The sequence below is a fragment of the Panthera onca genome (genome assembly GCF_046562875.1).
Source record: "Panthera onca isolate mPanOnc1 chromosome E1 unlocalized genomic scaffold, mPanOnc1 haplotype 2 h2.Chr16_ul_8, whole genome shotgun sequence".
NCBI classification, from domain to species: domain Eukaryota; kingdom Metazoa; phylum Chordata; class Mammalia; order Carnivora; family Felidae; genus Panthera; species Panthera onca.
The window spans coordinates 729067-749156 of record NW_027675822.1 but is presented as its reverse complement, the minus strand read 5'-3'; the positions used below and the strand labels follow the sequence as shown (position 1 = coordinate 749156).

General features: G+C 46.7%; 1 protein-coding gene across 7 annotated transcripts in view; it reads right to left on the bottom strand.

Moving 5' to 3' along the window:
- Positions 1–9597: 9597 nt before the first annotated feature.
- The window catches only part of LOC144615369 (uncharacterized), a 48014-nt gene continuing 37521 nt past the window's right edge, over positions 9598–20090 (bottom strand). For all 7 annotated transcript variants that reach the window (XM_081794882.1, XM_081794885.1, XM_081794884.1 and 4 more), the window contains 6 exons: positions 16441–18425; positions 15954–16058; positions 11724–11773; positions 10132–10186; positions 9910–10052; positions 9598–9808 (listed from right to left, as the gene is read on the bottom strand). In XM_081794882.1, coding sequence (XP_081651008.1) covers positions 9706–9808; positions 9910–10052; positions 10132–10186; positions 11724–11773; positions 15954–16058; positions 16441–18425 — 2441 coding nt within the window. In that variant the 3' untranslated portion in view covers positions 9598–9705. The remainder of the gene's footprint in view (positions 9809–9909; positions 10053–10131; positions 10187–11723; positions 11774–15953; positions 16059–16440; positions 18426–20090) is intronic.

Genomic DNA, 20090 nt, shown 5'->3' with positions numbered 1-20090 from the left:
GTGGGCTTTGGAGCCGGGAATGCTTAGGTTTGAATACCGGCTCTACCCCATACTGTTTTCTAGGCCTTCCCTAAGACAGCGCAGGGCCCAGCACAACCCAGCAAGTGTGGGCCTGAGACCACTGCCACAGTCAGTGGTTTTCATAGGCCCCTCGAGATGGCACCAGAGATAGAAACTTCTAAGTTTGATTGGTGGTTAGAAAAGAGAAGTAAATCACAACACGCTGAGGCCCCTCTGCCTCAGGCAGAGGGGCCAGAGTGTGTGACTTCCGGGAAGTTCCCCAAACTATCTGAGCCTCAGTTCCTCATCTGTAAATTGGGGAAAATATCAGTTGCCATGAGGATTAAATAAGATAATATCCTCAGGACGGTTTCTGGTCTGAAGTAAGCACTTGAGGATAACTAGCTATATTATTATTATTATTATTATTATTATTGTTACAGTTTTGGCTAATTCGTACCTACCCAGTTCAGTCAGATCTCCGTTTTCTAACTGGTCTTTGAGCACTGGAGTGAGAGCCTCTCTTGTTTGAACCCCAGATGTATGCTTACTTGGTCTCTGACCGAAATCATCTAAGCAGAACTAATGCCACCATTTCTTTTGAAACCGGAATAGGTAATGTTCTCATGGCTTCTGTTGCAGGAAGCTGGTTCTTCCCACTCTCTTTAAAAAATGGATTTAAAGGGTTCGTAAAAATTATGTGTCAATTCTATCTCAATAAAGTTGGACACAAATACAGCTTTGAGGTGCCGTTGACAAAAGAATGGACTCTTTAAGCCTCCCAAATGTTATCACACATAGTTTACAGTTCAAATAGTACGAAATGAAGTGGTGAGGAAACAGAATGACCCGCAGCAGCTTCTTGCCTCGACCATCCCCACCCTCCTGGGCCAGCTCGCCAGTCCTCGGTCCTCCTTACCTCTCGCTGGATCTTCTGGTGCTTATCTCCACCTATCTTGTGTTTCTAGCTCTTAATTCTTCCATTTAAAAGAGTTTTTTAATTTTTTTTTTTTTTTTGAAAGAGAGAGAAGGAGAGAGAGAATCCCAAGCAGGCTCTGCGCTGTCAACACAAAGTCCGATGCGGGGCTCGAACCCACGAACCGTGAAATCGTGACCTGAGCTGACGTCAGACGCTCAACCGACTGAGCCACCCAGGTGCTCTGATTCACCCATTTTAGACGCTATCTGTGGACTTCCTAGCAACACAGGCAAGGAGTTAGGTCTTTAACACCCCCCACCCATTCCATTCTTGGGGTTTAGTTTTGTCACTCTTGCCCCATGATTGATAGTGGTTGCAGAATTGTGACTAGGTAAGCATTGTTCACCGCAGAGCTTGCTCATGTAGTCCGATGGCACTCGTTTCTGTCCCCTGACCCCCCGGGGTTTAATTTCTTCTCCTTCTCTTTCTGTGCTGCCCGCCACGATCACTCCTCCACTCCGCTCCAGTGCTCTGGCATGACAGTTAGTGCCGTTTCCCTCGGCTACCTCCTTGACCTGTCATACGCTGCTGTCCTGGAACCTTCCTTCGCTGCTTCCTGGGCTGGGGTTTTCCTGGCTCCCTTCTCTTCTTGCTTTCTTTACTCTCTCTCTTAATCTGCAGTTAAGAATCCCTTTCTAATATTAAAAAATAGAATGGTCTTCGGACCTGCTCGTGATCGTAGGGATCCTTTCGATATCTATTAATTGGGACAAAAAATACAGAAAGACCAAAAGTTACTATGAAGGCACTCCTGCTCTTAAGTGAATTTGTGTTTTACTCACAATAGCATCTATGAACGTGTGAAAGCCTGTTCAAAGTTTAGGCTTAGGGTTAGTTCAATCTAGCCTCAATGTCTGGTCTTCCATTTGTCACCTCGCCCCCTCAACTTGCCGTGAGACAACCCCCTCTCTTGACTTTCTATTCAGTTCCTGTGCCCTAGCAGAGACTTAAGTACTGGTTTAAGGCCCACCTTGCAGGTGCACGCTGACCATGGCTGGCCAATCAGGGTCTCCTCCTGCCAGATACAGGGTCCAAGCAGACCAATCAGAGGCTTTTTGAAGACTGGCTTTCCTTTATGAGGCTTGCTCAACCTCAGTGGAGAGTTGGAGTTACTAAGGACTATCTTTGCAGTCTTGGGGCATCCATCCTGTGGCCTGAAGCCGTCATGGAGGAAAGCACAACTGAGGGATAGTTGGGGAGAGAATGACGTTTGAGCGCTAGATGCGGCCAGCTTGAAGATCTTAGGCTTCCCGGTTATGTGAGCCGATACACCGTATGACATTTTTGGCTTAAGCATATTTTAGTTGGATTTCTTTCACTGGGAGCATAAAGAGCGGCGACTGATATCCTGTCTTTGTGAACTTGGGCAGGTTATACAAGCGGTGCGTACAGACTTGGACCGTGACAACGCAGCTCCCACTAGGTCCCCTATGGCTGCCCTGTTATCAGCCTGAGCCTGAGACAGCTTGACATTGAATAGCCCGTTTTAGGGACTGGAGGAAACGACTTACCATGAGTCACTGCCCTAAAATATGCTTTCTACCCACATGCCCGGTGCCTGGAATTCTGTGGTGATGGTGGCATTCGTCAGGGTTAACCATGGCTCTCTTCAAACGGTTCTCCTTTGGAGTGTGAAGTCTGCGATATTTAACTTGTAGAAGTCCTTTCTTCTGGAGGTCCCTCTGGCAGGCAGTGGATCCAGGATGCGGTGTAGACAGACCTAGGTACACATCTCAGTTCCCAATGGCACAGTCCCTTTGCAGCTTTGCGGGCAAACCCCTAGCACTGTGTGCTGACCTTTAGGAGGTCAGTCTGTATCACATAAGGAATCCGACGCAGAGAGTGAAGAAATGGTCTCAGATTCACCCAGTAATCTCCCTGAGTCAGCCCTGAGGGCAGGGCCTGGCCCTAGGCGTTGGGAAGAGGAAGGAGATGTGATTCTTGTCTTGTCAGGGCTCCTGACCTGATAGAGAACTGCGGTTGAGTCTTCACATGGACGGACGCTGTCTTTCACTCTGCGCCATTCGTAGGTGACGCCTAGAAGAGCAGGGCCACCGTGTTGTAGCCTCTGACCCAGGACTCTGTCACATTCTGGGAGAGAGAATTATGGGCCCTCCCCGCATCCCCGCTCCTGCTGTGTCTCCTCGTGGCCACAGTGTACTTTCCCATCCCCTGGCTTGGGGCTGGGGGCTGGTTCCGTGCTTAGGCTCGAAGAGGCCCGATGGCTCTTTTGCTTGCTCTCTTACGCTTCTCTTGGGTAGCCGCTGCCTCTTCAGCCTGGGTCCCGGCAGCAACACAGGGAGAAAAGACCAGCAGTGAGAAGCAGCGCCGATCCAGCCAGCAGGGCATTAAAGTACAGCGGTAACGGCCAACCTGTGAGAATCGGTTTCCCAGCCTCCTCTGAGTTTTGAGGATGGTCTATTAGTTAGCACTGTTGTGGCAAAAGATAACAGATACATGGATTCCCTCCGTTATCAGGTTACGTACAGGTTCAGCTGCTGCAGTAGAGACCCAACACAACAGTGGTTAAGTGATTTTTTTTAATTCTTTTTTTTTAATCCTTTTTTTCGGGGGGCGGGGGGGAGAGTGCAAGCGGGGGAGGGGCAGAGAGAGTGGGGCAGAGGATCCAAAGCGGGCTCTGTGCTGACAGGCTGACAGCACAGAACCCGATGTGGGACTCAAACTCACGAACCCCGAGATCGTGACCTGAGCTGAAGTTGGATGCTTAACCGACTGAGCCACCCAGGCGCCCTTTAATTCCTTTGTTTTTAAATGTTTATTTATTTTTGAGACAGAGACAGAGATTGAGTGGGGGAAGGGCAGAGGGAGACACAGAGTCTGAAGCGGGCTCCAGGCTCCGAGCCGTCAGCACAGAGCCCGATGTGGGGCTTGAACCCACGAACGGTGAGATCCTGACCTGAGCCGAAGTCGGACACCTAACCGACTGAGCCATCCAGGCGCCCCAACAGTGGGTTAAATTAAAAAACAGCTTCTTGGGGGCACCCGGGTGGCTCAGTCGGTCAGGTGTCTGACTTTGGCTCAGGTCACGATCTTGCCGTTCATGGGTTCGAGCCCCATGTCGGGATGTGTGCGGACGGCTCAGAGCCTGGAGCCTGCTTCACGTTCTGTGTCTCCCTCTCTCTCTGCCCCTCCCCTGCTCATGCTCTGTCTCTGTCTCTCAAAAATAAGTAAACATTGAAAAGAAATTTTTTTAAGAAGCAGCTTCTTGATCTCTCATATGATAATCCGGTTAAGTACTGGATCTGGGGCTGGTTCGGTGGCTCTTATGTCAGGGAGCCAGGCTCCTTCTGTTTTCCTGCTCTACCACCCTGGGGTGTAGCCCTCATCCAGACGAGGCCTTTGTACCGTTGAAATCTTCATTTCCTCCACAGTGTGGCGCCAGACCGCTCTCTGCCGCTGCCCTGGAAACACACGCAGCCTAAGCACCATTCCTGCCTCTGCTCTGGGCCTCGGGACTTTTCTTCTTCTTGAATGAGTGTGCTCCCGCCCCCCAGCTGGTGCTCCACGCCATCCCCCAGGTCTCAACAACATACCCCCACCAGGACCACAGGAGCCAGAGCTGGTCGTGCCTGGTGGTCCTCAGGACTGAGAGGCCCTGACCTCCGTGGGGGCAGGAGCCGGCCAGCATGACCAGTCGGGACTCCCAGGTTAAGAATCCAGTTGAGCCTCCTGGTCATCCTCAATCTGCTCTGCCCTTCGTCTCCCACCCCCAAATCCCTGCCGACCTCCAGCCCTGAAGAAGCCGGAGAACCTCTGCTTCCCCCACCTCCCCGTCCGCCTTGTCCTACTTCAGTCGTTTGGTGAGCATAAAAAGGCCTGTCAAAGTGGTCCCTCTGTTTGGGGGATGGGCTCAGGAGGGGTGGGCATGTGGGTTCGGAGGGTGACAGATTCTTTCTCCAAATGCTCGCCAGGCTCCTCCGAGCCCTCTTCTTGATTCGACCTTGCTTGGCCTGTGAAGGCGAACAAACACGGACGTGGTTGCTGGCAGCTCGTGGCCGCATCCCTAGTAGGACCCTAGCCTCCCTTAAAGTGCCTGCCTGCAAAACTCCCGGCTGTCTAAAGGATTGGCTGCTGAGTCCAGCCAACGCCTGAAGATCGGGCCCCTGTCTCCCAGCTTCTGTGAGAGGGCAGGAGCTTAACTTTGAGAAGTGTCAGCAAAGCCAGATGGGTCTCATATGGGCCAGCGTCCCTTCCTGCTTTTTGTCATCTTTCACTTCTGATTATAGAGCCCCCCACTCATTCCCTTCCCTAGTCCCTCATTCTCCCTGTGAAATACCCCATCACCTCTGTAATAATCCCAGTCGGGTGCCTGCTCACGATGAACCCTTTCCCCTACGGCACTGCAATACTATGTTACTGACTGAAATCTGTCTGGATTACTTTAAGTAGTGTCTGCTTTTGTTTGTTTTCATCAGGGGAGGTGTGCAGGATCAGCCTTTTAATTTTTTTATTTTTAATATTTATTTTTGAGAGAGAGGCAGGGTGCAAGCAGGGGGGTGGGGGAGGGGCAGAGAGCGAGTTAGACACAGACTCCAAAGCGGGCTCCAGGCTCCGCGCTGTCAGCACAGAGCCCGACGTGGGGCTCAAACCCAAGAACCGTGAGATCATGACCTGAGCCGAAGTCGGTCGCTCAACTGACTGAACCACCCAGGTGCCCCAACAGCCTTTGAAATTAAATTATTTTCAGGATCAGCTTTTTAAGTAAGCATCCCAGGGATGTTTGCGTATAGAGGTCCAAAGGCTGTATTTTGAGAAAACATGTTTCCCTGTGGAGATCTTTTCTCTGGCAGCCCTTTTGAATGGGGGCTATGTTTTCTCAGATACTGCATTGCCAATAGTCCATCCAGCTTTAATTCCAGTGAGAACGTTCCAGAGATGAAACTAAGAATCAACTCCAGGCGCTTCTCCAGTCACCTCTGGGGATGAGTGTATGTCGTCAGCATCCAGCGCCTCACCTGCTGCCCAGCTAGAATGACACCTTTCAGGGTTTCCGACTTAGAAACACGACCACCAGGTTACTCCACGTGGACACCACCCCCCTTTTACAAAGCCTTTGAACACCCCCCCATCAGGAGGGGTTTGCTGGATGATGTTGGTTGGCTCTTGACACCCATTTCTAGCCCCTTCTTTGCAGGTCCTGGAAACCCACGAACCATCGTTGACAGATTCCCTCGACAGCAGAATTGTGCCAATAAAGCGTACCTGTGTGAAATTTGGAAGGCGGAGGTGGAAGGAGGTGGAAGCCATGCTTTTCTCCTCTGTAGCAGCAGACATGCGGGCCGAATGTTGGAGTCCATACTCCCCACCAGTCAGGCTTGGGGCCATGGGGCTGTAGTGACCCCGGCAGTGGCTTCCCGAAGTTTCCTGACCGAGTGGCAGCAGCAGCTTTGAATCTATGGAGAGCAACTGTGGTAAAGTAACCTGAGAGCTAGTGGTGCGATTCCCCCCTGGCCCTGACCTTCACCACCGCGAGCCCCACCAGTGGTGAGCACCAATTGCTTGTATGACCTTTGTGTGTGTGTGTGTGTTTGCAATATCTAGAATGGTTTGTTTTCCTGGCTATGGTAGTTTTAAAATATGTTCACAAAACTGACGGTTGATGGGGGGTGGGAGGGAGGGGAGGGTTGGGGATGGGTATTGCGCCTGGGTGGCTCAGTTGGTTGAGCGTCTGACTTTGGCTCAGGTCATGGTCTCACCATTCATGGCTTCGGGCCCCGCATTGGGCTCTGTGCTGACAGCTCAGAGCCTGGAGCCTGCTTCAGATTCTGTGTCTCCCTCTCTCTCTTGTTCTCTCTTCAAAATAAACATTAAAAAAGATGTTTTTTGAGGAATAAATGTTTATTGTTGTTTTTAAAAAATTTTTTTAAATGTTTATTTTGGAGAGAGAAAGAGACAGAGACATAGAGTGCGAGTGGAGGGGTGGCAGAGAGGGTCATAATCTCGTGGTTGGTTCATGGGTTCGAGACCCGCATCGGGCTCTGTGCTGACAGCTCAGAGCCTGGAGCCTGCTTCATATTCTGTGTCTCCCTCTCTCTCTGCCCGCATGCTCTGTCTCTCTCTCTCCCTCTCTCTCAAAAATAAACGTTAAAAAAATTAAAAGAAATACGGCAAGGTAGCATTTGAGACTGATAAGTATTGTGCAAATTTGAGGTCGTGTTATAGAAACAACATTTTCTAAGCTTCACTTTATGAACCACATTTGAGCTAATGGAAATATTCCAAAATAGGAGAATGGAGTTGCCTGGAATCCCGGCCCACACTTCGGGAAGCCCAACTATGCACAGATGGGTCTTCTTGGTTTCTCGTCAGCTCTGTCTCTGTGTCCACCTCTCTTCTTCAAAAAGTCACCACCGGCCCCCGCTCCACCCAGCTCATGAAGGAGTTTGAGCTGGCATGAGGAGTTTCTGCCCTTGTGACCTAAGAGTGACTAAAGGGCCTAGTACTGCGCCTGGCTCAAAGCAGGTGCTCAACAAACAGTAGCGGCCACCATCCTCATCGTTATAATTATTGATTCTTTGATGGTAACCATGGCTTAGACGTCTCTGTACCCCTGCACCCTGCAGCAGGGCAGTATAACCGTCAGCAGGCTTTGGAGTTAACAGGCCTGGATTAAACCCCTACCTGGCAGTTTTGGATTTGCGGCCTTGGGCACCTGAACAGGGTACCTACATCCTTTAAGCCCTGTCCCCTTATCTGCCAGATGGGGATAATAAAGTATGTTTTCACGGACTGTTGGGCTAAATTAAGACTGCAAAACACCCAACCCAGGCCTTGACACCAAGTAAGCAAATAGTAAACTAGGTGCTGCTGCCGCTTCCGATTACTGTTACTCTCTAGTCTTGTGCTTTCAACACAGTTATTTGTTGGCTGACGTCACCACACAGAGACAGACACTTGGTGGCCGTTCTCACTAAAACGCTGGGGGAACGGGAGCAGGCACCAGGAGAACAGGTGTCCTTGCCCAGCAGCAGCAAACTAATAAAGCCGAAGAGGCACTGATGGGCCAATCACCCCGCTTGGAACCGTTCCTACCAACCCTGCCAAACCTGCTGGGCTGTGCCCCAGTCCTACTGTCCCCTCGGGGGACTCTGTTGGTGGCCAGCGGTTGGTGCCATATTCCATCACCTATCGCTAAGCCACCAGCATTTATTTGGGGGCATTTAAAGAGATTGTCAGGGGCGCCTGGGCGGCTCAGTCGGTTAAGCATCCGACTCTTGACTTCAGCTCAGGCTGTGATCTCACGGTCGTAAGATCGAGTCCCTCGCATCGGGTTCCACACTGAGCACACAGCCCGCTTGGGACTCTTTCTCTCCCTCTCTCTCTGCCCCTCCCCCCTTGCTCTCTTTCAAAATAAACAGACATTAAGAAAAGAGATTATCAAACCTTGTTAATTCAGGATTTCTTTTATTCACTACTGTATTTTGACTCTGACGTCCTTTTTCTAAAACCTGTCATTCATGTACTCAGAAAGCATAGATGACTTCATTATTTTTAATGTTTATCTATTTTTGAGAGACAGTGTGTGAGCTGGGGGGAGGGACAGAGAGAAAGGGAGACAGAGGATCTGAAGTGGGCTCTGTGCTGACAGCAGAGAGCCCAATGCAGGGCTCAAACTCCCACACCATGAGGTCATGACCTGAGCCAAAGTCGGATGCTCACTGGACTGAGCCACCCAGGCACCCCGACTCCTCCCAACATCCTAAATGTGACTGGTTAACGCCCTCCTCTGCAGAAGTGGAGGGATGTTTGCGTCTTCTGCACGTTGTGCTGCATTATCTCTTGGAATCGTGCAGCCCTGATCTGAGCTGGGTAGGAAAGCAGTGGTAGGTGTGGTGCTGGGCTGAACTGGAGAGAGCCCAGCCGCACGCATCCGACCCTCAGTGGGGTCAGCAGAGGCTAGTGGGGTACAGGTGAACAGTAAGTGCCCCCACCAATAAGTGTTCTGAAATAAAGGCCTGAGCAGGGCAGTCCTGGGTAATTACTGCTCTCACACATTCTTTACTCTAACCCTCCAGCATCTCCCTGCTAGCTCTCTGAGGGTGGGGACTTTTTTTTTTTTTTTTTTTAAAGAAAACAAACAAAAAAACCCAATGGGAATTATCTACTAGCTTGTAAGGTTGAGGAACACCCTACTTCCAACTACACATTTTGTGTCTGAGTTTGAGCTCTTGGGAAGAAAGACAGGCCTCAGCCCTACAGTGGAGGTCGGCTCAGCGATCCAAATATTCTGGCAACCCCAAAGACCTCACAGAGGGGCCAGAGAGAGATGATCCTCTATGGGCAGGGGGTCAAGCGCGTTGTGAATAACTGGTATTTGGTGAGCCAGGGGAGAGAGCACCAGAATAGGCTGTTAATTAACTTAATAGTCTAAGCCCCTTGAAGATACGTTTTCCAGTTTCCAGAGACTGACCGTATCAGGGAAATGACGGAAAGACGCCCCGTTCACCCTACTTTGCCCATACTGTGTCTTGTGGAAATACTGGCTACCACGAGGGACTCTGGCTTCAGTCCTGCTTCTCTCGCCTGTGGCCCCTGTTGTCTGTAGATAAATATTTAACCGTTTACGTTTTAATTCCTTACCACGTGGCTAGAATTGGTTATGGATTTATACATTTTAATATGAGAAAAACAAGTATTTTACAAGCAATGCTGAGAAGCCAGTATCGGAAAGTAAACTTTGTAGGTGGCCTGAGGCAGGACGGCGTTCACTCTGTGACAATCTCACATGCTGTCTCACTCTCGTCACCCAGCTCTTCAGTAGTGGAATCTGTGGTCCGAGTCTTCTCTGCTGTGGCTTTGCCAGCCTCCCTGGGAAAAGGAGAAGAATGCCAAGGCTTTGACTCTCGAAAGGAACAATTCAACTCTTCATAATTTCCTCGTTTTAGAGAAAATCTTCCCCAATCACGTACCCTAGTTCCATGTTGAAAATCTCATCTTCATCAGAAGAATCCTTGTCGTGTAGCTTCTGTGCCATGTTTTTCTTGCGTGTGGCATTGAGGGGTCTGTACATGTCCCTAAGCCAAAGTGGCCGCCTTCTCCAGAAAAAGCCCTCCTAGAAAACAGAAAGGACAACGTTAGGTCTGTTTCCCCTGCCTTCTCCAGCCACGGTACTTTATCCTCCTCAGATTTACCTGATTGTCACTTTCCTCTGAGCATCTCTTACGCAGCAGAGATCCAAAGAAGCCCCTTGAAGGAAACACACACACACAGACAATTAGTGATTCGTACCATTTTCCATGCCTCTCACAATGTATTTCTCCAGTCTTATTAGCAAGCAAAATCAACACAGACCTGGGATCTCAGAAATAATTCCATACATGCTGGGCTTTCAGAATTTTCCTGTGTCTGTCCATAATGGCCCCACAGTGTCCCTGGGAGACCTTTGTATGTAACTTGACATGAAGTATAGGCAGGATTTTCACCCTGCTCACCTTCTGGCCCTTGGCCAAGTGCCCTTGTACAGTCAACAAACTGGGTGACCACACGGCAGAAGCACCAACTCTCTCCAGAAGCATTTTACATCAGTCCCCGCCAGGCTTAGCCTCACAGGCATCATTTGCTGGCGGGTGGGGAGGTGTTTCTATTTTCCTAGCTGCTTTACCTTACAAGATGAATCGCACCGAGTGAATGCCTGAGTCCAACCAGCAGTTATCTAGCTCACTGACTTTCACACTGCAGGCAGATGAGTGAGTGAGTCGTGAAATCACCTGAAAACACACGGCTAGCGCTAAAACACAAAATACTCTTTTTGAATACAAATGGAATAGGGGGTACCTGGGTGGCTCAGTCAGGTGAGCAGCCCAAGTCTCGATTTTGCCTCAAGTGATGATCTCACAGATTGTGACATCGAGCCCTGTGTCTGGCTCTGTGCTGATAGTGTAGAACCTGCTTGGGATTCTCTCTCTCTCTCTCTCTCTCTCTCTGCTCCACCCTCCCCCCCAAATAAATAATAAACTTAAAAAAAAACAGAACAGAAAGAATCAGAGTGTATGGTAAGTTTGTTTTAGAAGGTACTTATGTCTATACGGTATGTGTGCACTGCGTGTGACATAAAATGCAGTTCACAGCCCAAGCACAGTGTAGTCAGAGACGTGCCCAACTGGAAAGGAACCATCTTCTTTCTGGTTCTAGTGGTACTAGTGATACAACCATCCGGCAAGATATCTTCCTTTTCTCCTTCTCCATCTCATTATTATAAAAGGAAGAGATAAATGATTATCTAAGGTCTCTCCCAGTTCAAATTCTATTGGGTCTGGATAAAGGGAATGGAGAGCGGGGCCTCGAAAACCAGAAGGAGGAAGAAGGAAGTTTTCCCCCTACTTTACGGGAAGGACTCATGTATTCTACCTTCCATCATGCTTGAAGACTAGCCCCTTTACCCCACGACTTTTGGCCCTCCCTATCCCTTCTCCAGAGCCTCTGAGAAGGTCTGTGGCCAGGCCTGATGCCCACCGCCAGCGGGAACGGGTCTGAACATTTCTACCCCCGTCCCCCCACGATCTTTCTTTAAAGGTCTAGTGAGCAGGTGCTCTGTGCCAGTCCCATTCTAACTCGGGTTTGGCTGGGCAGCTAACTTTGCTGGATCCAGGCAAAGCATTAGGCCAAATATGTATTCTTTCTGCCTTTGGTGATTTCCTGGCTGTAAAACAAGGGGATTGAAATAGATGAGTTTGAAAATCTAGTTCTAAAATTCTACTTTAACGATTGCCAGACTAATATTTACCTTGAGCTTCCTTCTTTACCTTCCTTGGCTGCTGTTCTATGAGAATAAATCTGTTTTGGAAGAAAACATGATCACAGTTACCCATCACAATAACCACTCCCTCCACATCTTTATTCATTCCTTTGCATTTTAGGTCTTATCTACCCAGTGAGATGATAACTTTTCCTAGGACAGGAATTTGTTGAATAGTCCTTTGACTCTTCAATAACACCTAACTCGCGTGCAGCTGGTAATACATTTTACTGACTGCCTCAGATAACATTCAACAGGTAATTCCTAATAAAAATTCTTGGGAGGAGGAAAAGAAAAGTGTCTACCAGAAACCTAAACAGCAGCACTGTTTTAAAATCAAGGACAAGAGTAGGATGTCTGTTATCACTGCTGCTATTCATTGGTGTTGAGGAGGTCCTAACTGATGCACTGGGAAAAAATGGAGTCGTGGAAAGGAAGAACTAAGACGTATTTGCATATGAAATTACAGACAAACTAAAAGGCCCAAGAGAATCAACTAAAATTTTGTTGGAAGAAACATGAGAATTCAGCAAGATGGCTAGATATATATAAAATCAAGAGATCAACATGTAAACCTCAATGACTTTCCTATGTTCCATAAATAATTAATCAAAAGATGGAAGAATTATCCCATTTACAATTATCAATAAAAAGGCATAAAGTACCTAGGAATAAACTTAGCAAAGAATGGGTAAGACCTATGAGATGAAAACACTAAAGCTCTTCTGAAGGACATTAAGAAGAAACGAATACGTGATGTGAGACACTATTTTCCGAGAATAGTGTAAAGATGTCAGTTCCCTTCAAATTAACCTACAAATTCGGGGCAATCCCATTCAAATCCCAAGACAGTTTTTCAAACAAAAACTGGCCAGCTGACATTTGGTAGAGAAAATGTGCAAGCATAGCTACAAAATGGATGAAGAAGAAGATCACAGAGCAGACGTTAAAATACGTTCTTACAGAGCAACTGCAGTTAAGTATGTAGCGTGATACTGATACAGGAAAAGAAAACCAGGTTGATAGAATAGAGTCCAGATAACACTAGTATTTTGGATCCATGAAGAAAGAATGAACCATTCAATAAAAGATTTTAAAGTAACTGGATCTTTATGCAAGGGAAAAAAGTTAGATCCCCTACCTCGACCGTACCAAAACACCAGACAGATTCCATACAGATTAAAAATAAATAAATCACAACAAATATTATAAGAGTACAGAAGAAAATATCAGAGACTATTTTTATACCATGAGGCGAAAAGGCCTTGTTAACGAGGCCCATGTCCCATAAGCCATGAGGCAGATATGGTGACGGACTGTCCACACCCCCTGTTCATCGTAGTCCTTGCCCCCTTGATCCCCTGGATTGTTTGTCCTCTTCCTGTTGATTTATAAAACTCTCTTCATATGAAATATATTAATCCTTTCAAAGGCTTTCACTGAATTTCAATGTTTCAAATATTTGTCAGTGTTTTTATCGTGAAGGAGACGGAACAGTGGGATAGGAGCACAGGCTGACTGCAGGCACAGCTGGGTTCTGCTTTGGGTTTTGCCACAGGGGCCTTAAGCTGATCCCCTTCTATGTAGGAAAGAAGGATGGTGATATCATCCTCACAGGACTGTGGGGATTAAATCAGATGTCTGGTTTATTCCAAGCAGAAATCAGACAAGACGATCAAATCTATCAAATGTTTCTGCATGTGGTATCAGGTCACAAAGCTTTTTCTCACCACAAGATTATAAAAGTATTGATTCTGTTTTCTTCTAGCACTTTGATGGGTTCCTGTTTCTCTTTTGTTACATGTACTGAAATATGTTTTTTTAAGGTGAGAAATAGGGATCTGTTGTTATTTTCCTCCCAAATAATTAAGCAGTTGTTCTATTACCATTTATTTATTTTCTTCCACTGATTTGAATACTAAAAGGTAACATTTCAATGTTTATTTATTTATTTTTGAGAGCGACAGAGAGAGAGAGTAAGAGTGAGAGAGGGGCAAAGAGAGAGAGACACACACACAGAATCCAGAGCAGGCTCCAGGTTCTGAGCTGTCAGCACAGAGCCCAACACAGGGCTCGAACTCCTGAACCATGAAATTATGACCTGAGCCAAAGTAGGACGCTTAACCAACTGAGCCACCCAGGCGCCTCTAAAAGGTAACATTTTAAAAGTCCTCGTCACCCACGGATCTGTCTATTGCTGGACTCTGTAGGCTACTTCACATAAATATTACGTTGCATTATTCCTCATTGTGAAATTGACACAATGCCTCATCTCTTCCTTTGAACATCATTATTGTCCACTACAGGAAAAAAACTGCATGGTCTCTGACCTCAAAAAGTGTATCATCTAAGTAGGGAGAGGAAATAATGAAACCACATAAAAAAATATAAACACAAGGTTAAACCACATAGGAATTTAAAACAGCAATAGGAGTTTATAGAACTTCCCAAAAGCAAAAGGCTGCAGGCCACCTCAAGATGCAGAGTACTGACTGGACAATGGCCAATGATTTCTCTTCCCAGAGGTCATGGTAAGTTGACCCCACGCTAGTTCCTAGGCTCTTAGGCTGAGAAATCAGACTCTGATCTCATCAAGAGAGAACGCACTTCTTTCTGCATGGAGGCAATATCACCTTACCAATGTCACAGGATTGATCAAAATCAGAATGTCAGGTCATGACTTGACAATAAGGAAAACATCCATTCCACAGATAGGGCATCTGTGTCCACATGATTGGGCATCACCTCCTGTGGAGACAGGCCTCTGTGGCACACTGAAGTATAATCAGAAGGCTATTTGGTGAGAAGAGAAGTGGAAGAAAAGTAATTAGCTGAATCCAGTGTTTCATGGAAAGGACGGAGGTAGCTAGATCCATCCATCTGCCCCGCGGGCACAGCCCGGCTGGTGGGCCTGACTCTCATCTGCTGCCTGAGGTGCCATCTCTACTCTTAGGCAAGGCTAGGTGGGCACTGCCCATGTTGGTCTCTTCCTCACCATTTCTATGCTTTTACTACTGACCAACCCTCCAGAAGACAGACATGTTTCTCCTTAGCAGTTAATACATCCAGTCAGGTTTTACTCAAATCTGATAGACCAGGAAGCCTTACATATCTCTGCTCTGATCCATGACCTTGATATTTCTCTCTTGAGGAGCTGCCTTTTAACAAACTGTTTAGCATATTTTTGTTATCAGGGGAGGGGAATGCGTCACTGTAGACCCTAAGAAATGGTGACAATCTCACAGAAGGACTAGGTCCAGGAGTATTACAGTATTCGGGGAAGGCTTTGTGAAGAAAGATGAACTCGAGTTGGCTTTTGAAGGCTCACGGGACTTCCACCAGCAGAGTGAAATAAAGGAATTTCAAGTGGGCAAAGTCACCAACAAAAGTAGGAATGGGCATGGTCTGACTAGGGGATGGTGAGGGGCTGTTTTGGCTGAAATGGAGGGTTGCCATGACAGATGGCAATATATATATATCTATATATATATAGATAGATAGATAGATAGATAGATATAGATATAGATATATAATAAGCATATGTATATTTGAATAAATATATTGAATATATATTCAATTCATACATAATTGAATAAAAGGTAAACAGGCAAGCTCCAGGAATAGGCAACTGTAATTATGACACGCTCTGAGTAGCCTGATGCAGGATTTTAGCTGCAGGGTTTTAACTGAACCTGTTTACACAATGCCTTGCGAAGTGGGGGAGAGAGCTGTAGGCACATCTAATTAATCAACAAGATGACACTTTTATCTCTAAGCCATGCCCTTTCTTCCAAGATGACTGATAGCTCCATGAAGGTGAAGACTATTTCTCTCTCATCATTTTAGCCAACGAGGAAAGAAATCAGTGGTAGTAGGAGGATGACTGGTGAGTGCATCGAATCGACATCATTTTTTTGAGTTGAAGAAATTTTACTATCATGTCAACTGTGGCCTTCTTAGACCTAATGTCTCAGAACAAGCTAATGGCTTGTTATCTTGGTTACAATCCACAGATGTCTCCCGGCAGTGGGGTTCCTTTTAAAATCCCTGGAATATACTTTGCAATAAAAGGACAAAGCATATCTCAGTCCTCCAGACTGAAGAGGGATATCAAGTCGTGATAGGTGGGAAAGTGGCTTTGATTTTCAGTTTGTGGGTTCTGAATCTATTATAAAGAAGGAATATAGTCTGGGAATCTGAACTAATTGTTGTCCTTACCTCAATGAGACAGAACACTATGATCAAAATCATCACTACTACAGTCACAGATATTGCCAAGATGAGTTTGTTGTTATAGCCATAGCCTGGAACTTCTTTTGTGAGCTAAAAAAAAGGGAAAGAACAATTTTTTTAGAAAACAGAGATAGGATGAAAGTTAACTATTCTTTAACGACTCTAAAACCCCATTCTTTCCGATGAATCGCTTATAGGTTCTTAAGGAATATACCAAATCTAATGTGATATGTAATCTTAATCATTAGCATTTTCTTCAAGACTTGATGTATCTTGTATGTTAGGTCCTCTTTTTGTCTCCTCTGGGAACAGCGGCACTGTTTCCTAAATGAGCAAAGTGGCAGATCACTGCCTTAGCCAAAATTATGTGGCCAAGACAAGACCCGGACTAGGAGCCCCTGGTCCTTGTGCTTGGGTCCATGTCCTAAACCACCTAAATGTCGAGACCCCACATTTGGGGATTTATCCTCACCTCCCTTGACTCCTGCCCTCTCTGTTCACTCTGGACTTCTGTGCTCTCATTGATATAATTCTCATTTTTCCATTGGTCCGTATCCCACTCTGCCTTGGACACCTTTACTTCTTGCTGCTCGCTGAGAAGCTTCATCAGGAGGCCTGTTCTGGAGATGAGCTTGGCACAGGCCAGCTGCACCTGGGTCTCAGAGCAGTCCATTTTCAAAGTCCGGATAACATGAGAAATGAGCCTTCTCACGTCATTGCTGGGGATGAGGGACTGTAGCTGCTGGTTTAACTGAATTTCAAACAGATCACCTGGGGACGAGAGCTTTGACACAGTGAAGCCTGTGGCTTTTGGGGGCAAGCCAGTGCCCACATTGTGGTATTCCCGTTGTGTATCATTGGTTTGTTTAATGGTCGGCATAGAGTTGTCTGCAGTAACAGTAGAATTAGCAGTGGAAAGATTCTTACGGTCTGTGAATTCAGGGAGGGTTTGTTCTGGCACAGTAGTGTTTCCTGTAGAAATATTTTCTTCAGAAACATTTTGGGCAGTAGTGTTCTCTACAGTAGTGTTTTCTCTGTAAGTTCCTGAAGGAGCAAATAATTCTGGAAAAGGATTTTTCTGAGGACTCAGTTCTCCCGGAGATGAAAAATCCTCTCGTGAAGGGGAATTTATGAGGCTCCTGACTGCAGAGGATGGAGGCCTCTTTGCAAGCAGCTGTCTATTACTGAGTGAACTTTCCTTTCTGGACTTTCGATTCAGTTTGGCCTTGGGTGTTCTGTGGACCACACGGGAGCGACTTTTATGAAAGCGGTGTGTCTTTCTGGGGAGTGAGGCTGGTCTGAAAGGCTTCATATTTCTAACTCTAGCATTTGCATCTTCTAAAACAAAAATGGTGTACGTTAAGTCTTTTGATTCTTTTTTCACGTCAGGTGGGGATTTTGGAGCGGGGGTGGCAGAAGGCCTGCCCAAAGAGTATTGCTTCAGGAAAGAAGAGACCGCTGCCTTGTGCTCATCTACGAACGAAGGCTCTGTATTGAAGGAGCTTCCCACTAATTTGCTGGGCCTGTGCGCCACGGGAAGCTCCCCTGGGGATGGTCTCCTGAGCCTTCTTTCCTTGGGAGCGGGGGTGGCAGAAGGCCTGTCCAAAAAGTATTGCTTCATGAGAGAAGAGACCGCTGCCTTGTGCTCATCTATGAACGAAGGCTCTGTATTGAAGGAGCTTCCCACTGATTTGCTGGGCCTGTGCGCCACGGGAAGCTCCCCCGGGGATGGTGTCCTGAGCCTTCTTTCCTTGGCCATGTTCTCCACAGATGGCTGGGCGCTCTGTTTCCTCTGGATGTTCTGACGTCTCAGTTCTTTTAAGTGCCTTTTCCGTATGCCCTTTGGGCCCTTGATGACCTTGTTCACTCTCAGGAACTTTTTCCCCACACTCTCAACCTCGTCTAGGCTCTTCTCCTGCGGTTGGGCAGTTTCCAATTTCTTTGGAAAGATTTGACGTTTAAACTTGGGACCTAAAAGGCTGGAATGTATAAGCATGGCCATTTTTTCTTTCTTTTTCACGTCATCAATTTTTTCCTGAATTTCTGCATCTACCAAATTTTCCAGAAAGTAGAGTTTTCTCAGTTTATTCTTGTAAGTTGAATTGTTGGATCCAGGTTTAAGAGAAGGGTCCCCTGTGTCGTTCATCGAGTGACCCACGGGCTTGTCTCCCTCTTGCACATTTGAAAACAGAAGTTTAATGAACGGTAACAGCGTCGATTCTACGTCTTCTAGATTGCCCTCCGAGAAATAAGGCAATATGTAATTCAGTGCACTAATGACATCACTTTCGTCATTGAAGTCTAGCTGCTCGTTCATAAAGGCTGACAAACTGACACGATCTATGTCTGAGGACGCCTTCTCTGGCTCAATAGTCAGCTCCGTGCTGGCGCTCTTCTTTCGAGCTGTCAATACCTTCATGAATGATCCCTCTGCCTTCCTTAGGTATACTTCCTGATCTGTCGAAGAAGAAGAAGAGATGAGTTCTGATAATGGAAGACTGACAGCACAGCTCTTTGTCAATGCACAGTCATACGTCCCAGTCAAGCAAATTAAGAATCAGCAAATACTCGAGCGCCATTTAGAGAGGAGACGAACTCAAACTTGGACCCACGATTGGCAACAACAAAAGGACAAAAAGATGTGTTTTGAAAAAGTAGCTATTTCCTCAGAACATTCCACAGTGTGAATAAGTATATTTAGAGTTATTCCATTGGTCCCTAAGGGCCGATTGCCCAGGCCTCAAGAAAAGCCAAGGCCGGAAGATACTCGGCTAAACTGTGTGCAGCTCTAGTGCGACTCCTGGCATTCACATACCCCACCCTGTCCTGCTTCGGGGGCAGAGGGAGCGCGAGTCTTCCTCCTTCTACGTCTTCAGTGGGCTTGAGTTCTTGCTACCATCACATATGCACGGGACAACACCCGTCACCAGCAGGCCCTCATCTGGACACGCCCTCTCCGCCCACCCACCAATTCCTTCGCTTGGTCCCTGCTCCCATATATCGCACCTCCCGTAACATAAGCTCTAGACAGAAAAAACTAAACACAAGACCCGCTAAGTCCACCCTGGTTCTTTGCTTAAATTTGGGCAGAGATGTGGGGTATAGGTTAAGAGATTTTCCAGCTATGAGAGAGATGCCACTGTGGGGCATTCAAAAAAATCAACGGAATGATACTTGAGGTTTTAAAATGCAGAAGGGATAAAGAAACTTTGGTCAAATGCCTACTTTGCTTTCATTTCCTTTCATTTCCAGATTTCTAGCTTTACTGAGGGAACCATCCAGAGCTTCCAACTACATGAAGGTCAAGCGTACAGCTTGTGTACACTGAACAGCACTGTGCAGCTGGGTTTTTCCAGAAGAATTAAAAGTATTTTTAGTGGTGCTGGTGAGAATCGGAGGAGGAGGTGATAAAGGTCACGAGAGAGGAGGAGCAGCGGGCTGGCGGAGCGCCCAAAACGGGAGAGGAGACTCGAGTGCTAGGCTAAGGCACCTCTGATCTCATTTTTCCTCGCCTGTCAAAGGAGATAAAAAAAAAAAATGCCTATTCTGCCCACCTCTAAGGGAGAAGGGAGTAAGATAATTGGTAAAACATTGTTTTGGAAAACAAGCAACACCACTTATAGAAGTAGCAAAGTGTAATTTATGCTGTGCCCTAGACCATTGACAGGGACCCATATTCAAGCTATCCAGGTGCAAAAGCACATTTTGGAAGTCACCAAGTTAGTGCCAATAAAACCTAAGAACAGAAAAATACCTAAAAGCACCTGTGTTTTGGATAGAAAAGCTTAAGATTCAGAACAAGAGTTGGACAGCCCAAGAATAGAAGAGCCCTCTCATCTGTTAGAACGGTTGGGTAGCAGCTTCTGGTTAGGGCACAGAAACACAGAGGCTCCAAATAAAACTTTTTCAGAAATCAGCATCACTTGTACTCTTACACACTTATAAAAACAACAAAATAAACAAAAAGGTATCTCCACCTGTCCTATAAGACAAAGGGCACCTGAGACCTAACGCACGTAAAATCAGCTTATAAGCTGTGATGTACTATGTGAACAGGTTTTCATTTGGGGGTGGGTAGTTGACTTAATAATGTAACTGAGAATCTGACTTTTCACAAAGGAA